At 65.4% G+C, this 5,081-nt stretch overlaps 1 protein-coding gene across 1 annotated transcript; it reads right to left on the bottom strand.

Moving 5' to 3' along the window:
* Positions 1 to 892: 892 nt before the first annotated feature.
* On the bottom strand, positions 893 to 2,116 carry LOC138822813 (spermatogenesis-associated protein 31H1-like). The gene has a single exon (XM_070015738.1). The coding sequence runs from the start codon at positions 2,114 to 2,116 to the stop codon at positions 893 to 895; it is 1,224 nt and encodes a 407-aa protein (XP_069871839.1).
* Between the last annotated feature and the right edge of the window lie 2,965 nt (positions 2,117 to 5,081).

Below are 5,081 nucleotides of genomic sequence, written 5' to 3'. Positions count from 1 at the left end.
ACTGGCTGTTTGAAGTTTGCAGGAAGCGGGGCGGAAAGACGGGAAGCCAGGGGAGGCAACTGTGGCAAATAGCAGGTGCCCACCATCCAGAGGGCCAGGTCTGCAGTCCCGAGAGCCTAGGGGATCTCAGGGCGGGGACAAGCAGACAGGCCTGCCAGGTCCTCAGTGGGATCCCCGCTTCCCATCCGGAGGCTGGGCACGGTGCGGGGTACCTGAAACCCCAGCAGCTTGGAGGCCGAGATCCTGAGGTTCCCGGTTTGAGGCCAGCCCAAGCAAACCGTTAGCCAGACCCCACCTCAGCTCATGAACAGGGTGTGGGGGTGGCTCGTTCTTTGCCCCCTGCCATGCGGGAGGTGTGGGGAGGAGGACTGGGGCCTGGGTCAGCCCCAGGAAGACAAAGAAGGGCTAGAAGTGTGGCTGGCATCCAGGGAAAGCACCTGCTAGAAATGAAGCCATGAAATCAAACCCTAGTTCCACCAAACAAATAAGAAGAGATAGATGTCCGTTCTTCCCAGAGACGTCTGCTGCCCAGATTGTCAAGGGATTGTCATCAAGATGTTGGGGCCGTCTCAGGCCGGTCTGGCTGGCCAAGGGGACAGCCCCCCAGGCTCCCCCAGCCCACTGGGGGCCTGGCCCGAGCACGGGGGCCCCTGTCCCTCTCTGTCCTCCACAGGGATGATGGCCCAGAAGCCCCCTGGGGAAATCTGTCCCAAGAAGGCCTCACCCTGGGCGCAAGTGGATTCTGCTGGACTCATTGTCTTTGTCCTCTACTTTGTCCTTGATGTGATCCAGAGTGGGTCCCAAAGTGGAGGTTTCTCCATCCATTCTGAGCAGGCGGGCCTGACAGCGCAGTGGCCAGCCACTTGCTAGACAGCGAGGAGGCTAGAGTGACTCACCGCAGAGTGCTCCGAGGCCACTTGGGGTGTGAGAAGGAGCTGGCTCTCTGCTGTTCCGCCGGCCTCTCCTCGGGTCTCTCCTCGGGCCTCTCCTGGGGCCTCTCCTCGGGCCTCTCCTGGGGCCTCTCCTGGGGTCTCTCCTGGGGCCTCTCCTGGGGCCTCTCCTCGGGTCTCTCCTCGAGTCTCTCCTGGGGTCTCTCCTCGGGCCTCTCCTGGGGCCTCTCCTGGGGCCTCTCCTCGGGTCTCTCCTCGGGTCTCTCCTGGGGCCTCTCCTCGGGTCTCTCATGGGGCCTCTCCTGGGGCCTCTCCTGGGGCCTCTCCTGGGGCCTCTCCTCGGGTCTCTCCTCGGGTCTCTCCTGGGGCCTCTCCTTGGGTCTCTCCTTGGGTCTCTCCTGGGGTCTCTCCTCGGGCCTCTCCTGGGGCCTCTCCTGGGGCCTCTCCTCGGGTCTCTCCTCGGGTCTCGCCTGGGGCCTCTCCTCGGGTCTCTCCTCGGGTCTCTCCTCGGGTCTCTCCTGGGGCCTCTCCTGGGGCCTCTCCTCGGGTCTCTCCTCGAGTCTCTCCTGGGGTCTCTCCTCGGGCCTCTCCTGGGGCCTCTCCTCGGGCCTCTCCTCGGGCCTCTCCTCGGGTCTCTCCTGGGGCCTCTCCTCGGGTCTCTCCTGGGGTCTCTCCTCGGGTCTCTCCTGGGGCCTCTCCTTGGGTCTCTCCTGGGGTCTCTCCTGGGGTCTCTCCTCGGGCCTCTCCTGGGGCCTCTCCTGGGGCCTCTCCTCGGGTCTCTCCTCGGGTCTCGCCTGGGGCCTCTCCTCGGGTCTCTCCTCGGGTCTCTCCTCGGGTCTCTCCTGGGGCCTCTCCTCGGGTCTCTCCTCAGGTCTCTCCTCGGGCCTCTCCTCGGGTCTCTCCTCGGGCCTCTCCTCGGGCCTCTCCTGGGGTCTCTCCTGGGGCCTCTCCTCGGGTCTCTCCTCGGGCCTCTCCTCGGGTCTCTCCTGGGGTCTCTCCTGGGGCCTCTCCTCGGGCCTCTCCTGGGGGGTCTCTCCTGGGGCCTCTCCTCGGGCCTCTCCTGGGGTCTCTCCTGGGGCCTCTCCTCGGGTCTCTCCTCGGGTCTCTCCTCGGGTCTCTCCTCGGGCCTCTCCTGGGGGCCTCTCCTGGGGGCCTCTCCTCGGGTCTCTCCTGGGGCCTCTCCTGGGGACCTCTCCTCGGGCCTCTCCGGACCGGCCATCTCCCATTCTCTCACACACACCCCACCGGCCCCTCTGACTTGCAGTGGGATGTCCCGGTCCCCTGTCCTTTCCCCTTCATTCCCTGTCCTCTGAAAGAGAAACTTCGAAAGCCTTCTGGGGCTTCTCACTGGGGTCCTGACCCCCCAGTGGGGCTGGAGGCCGCCATGTTGCTCAACAAGGGATTGAAATGCACCCGTCCTGCCTGCGCCGCCCCGTGCTGCCCCCACACAGCTACCCGAGGTCCAGGGGGGCTGTACCCCACGCCCAGTGTCCCGTGTGACCACACAGGCATCCCTGAGACCCAAGACGCCCACGAAGACTCTTTCAAAACAAGGCCCAGCTTTCTTCCAAGCCACTGACCTGTCCCGGTCTGGTCTGTCCCAGCTGATTGACAGGGCCCCTGGGACCTGGGGCTGGGCCGGTGTCAGCGCTCTGGCCTTTCTGGGGGCTCCGAGCCCCTCAGCAGGACAGCTGGCTGCACGGCGAGGACCTATCTTTCAGCTTTCCCTGTCAGGAATTCCTGCGACCTTGAGGGACACAGGAAGGGGCTGGGGAGGGGACAGCACATCCCACACAGTGAACATGCTGTCCTCCCTCCTACTAGCCCCAGGACACAGCCAGGGGCCTGGCTGGTCAGCACTCATCTGTGAAAGCCAGCCCTGTCCTGTCTGCAGTGGGTGCATGGCCCACAGCTGTGTTCCCTTCTCCACTCCCATGTTGGATGCCCTCCATGCCACAGCCCCGCGGCGTGTCCCAGCCAGACGCCCTCCACGCTGCGGCGTGTCCCAGCCAGACGCCCTTCACGCCAGGGCCCCGCGGTGTGTTGTCCCAGCCAGACGCCCTCCACACCGCAGCCCTGCGGCATGCCCCAGTCCCAGCCAGACGCCCTCCACGCCGTGGCCCCGCAGCGTGTCCCAGCCCCCGCAGCATGTCCCAGCCGGACGCCTCCACGCCAGGGCCCCGCGGTGTGTCCCAGCCCCCACAGCATGTCCCAGCCCCTGCAGCGTGTCCCAGCTGGGTGCCCTCCTCGCCGCGGCTTCTACTCATGTGGACAGTGACCTGAGCACCAGCACCATGTGAGGACAGGCTCTTGGTGGCACTGGGCAGCTCTTTGTGCCACCCACAGACAGAAGCCAAGGAGCAAGAGGCAAAGCTGGGGGGGCAGGATCCGGGGTGGGGGCCGAGTGGGGGGGGGGACAGCATCCTGAGTGGGGGCTGAGCTGGGGGGGCAGCATCCGGGGTGGGGGCCGAGCTGGGGGGGCAGCATCCGGGGTGGGGGCCGAGCTGGGGGGGCAGCATCCGGGGTGGGGGCTGAGCTGGGGGGGCAGCGTCAAGGGTGGGGGCTGAGCTGGGGGGGCAGCATCAAGGGTGGGGGCTGAGCTGGGGGGGACGGTGTCCCGGGCCAGCACCAGAGGTGCTGGGCCCCCCACTCAGGGTGGAGGCTCTGCCCTGCCTCTGGCCAGGTTTCCTGGGTGGTGACCCACAGTGAGGGCCAGAGCCCCCAGCCCTGCAGAGGGCTGCAGAGGGCACCTAAGTCACCGTGTTGGCACGGCCATGGCACAGGCTCCCTCCTCCACCCAGCCCTCCAGGCCCCTTCCTTTCTTTTACACACACACACACACACACACACACACACACACACACACACACACATACACATACGCGGGCCCCTGCCAGCCACAGACCCTTTTCACATGCTAGTCCATCTGTTTGGTGTGCCCCCGGCTTCCCCCTTTCCCCAGCTGTCCGAGCTAACCCCGCTGCCTGCTGCTGTGTGGCCGACCTCCCTCTCTGATAAACTCCCACAGGAGGCTGGCGCCTCCTCCTCCCTGGCCGCTCTCACGGTCTTTCCTCTGACAGGCTCCAGTTCTGCTGAGGGGCAGAATCTCCAGGCAGCCCCTTTCTGTGGATGTGGCCCCAGACCCCACGCCCCAGACCCCAGACCCCGGACCCTGGGCCCCAGACCCCATGCCCCAGACCCCAGACCCCGGACCCTGGGCCCCAGACCCCATGCCCCAGACCCCAGACCCCTGGCCCTACCCAGCCAGGCACAGGTAGAAAGTGCATTTGGAGGCTGGTGGATAGTTGTAGGGAGTATGATCTTTCTACTGCATGTGGTGGGCAGCTTTTATTGGGGCTTCCAGTGCATGAAGTCTTTCCTTGCTGCCCAGCCCCCTAGGACCCCCACCAACCCTAAATCACTTTATACAACCTGCCCAACCCCCTCCCCACAGGCGACCGGCTCAGGGAGAAGTCAGAAGCTCCCTCCCCCATGGAGAACGTGGAGTTGAGGGGGGAGAGGGAGAGAAAGGGAGGGAGGGAGAATCTAGTGCTAATTGGGTTGATAGACGTATTCAGTCATGAAAACACTCCCTCAGGGGAAATGGTGGAGGTCACCAGGGCGATGAAGACGCGGAGAGAGGAAAGAGGAGGAGGAGCCAGGGGGGTGAACAGGAGGGAATGGCAGGGAAGGAAGGGGAGGGGGCCCTGGACCTTCCTGCCCCCACTGCAGTCCCAGCTCCACACCGTGCAGGGCCTCACACACACTTGGCCAGCAAGTGTCTGCCAGCCAGGCCGCCTCCTCCAGGCTGGCCACCCTCCCTCACCACAGCAGGGAGCCTGGGTGGTGTTGGGGGAGGGAGGCTCTGAGGACTCAGCCCCACGCGGAAGGAGCCAGTCTCACCGAGCTGAGCCTGAGCGTGTGTCAGCATGGCCTCATAGCGTGAAAAAATCACACGTCAGGTTGTTCTCAAGTGTGGCCGGCACCGAGGGCGGGAGGGGCAGTCTGCAGCCATGTGCACCGTGGGGCACCGCGCAGAAGTGAGGAGAGGCGCGGTGCGTTCAGCCCGTGGGAACAGCATGAAAGGACGGGCATGAGGCTGTTCAGTGGGGCAGCTGGAAGGGAGCCATGGGAGAAAATTCTAGAACAGCAGCGAGGCTAGCTGGGCCGGGGGAGCAGGCTGTGGAGACC

Source organism: Dipodomys merriami, unplaced genomic scaffold, assembly GCF_024711535.1.
Source record: "Dipodomys merriami isolate MVZ:Mamm:240054 unplaced genomic scaffold, mDipMer1.0.p SCAF_116, whole genome shotgun sequence".
NCBI classification, from domain to species: domain Eukaryota; kingdom Metazoa; phylum Chordata; class Mammalia; order Rodentia; family Heteromyidae; genus Dipodomys; species Dipodomys merriami.
This window is presented reverse-complemented; position numbering and strand designations above follow the sequence as displayed.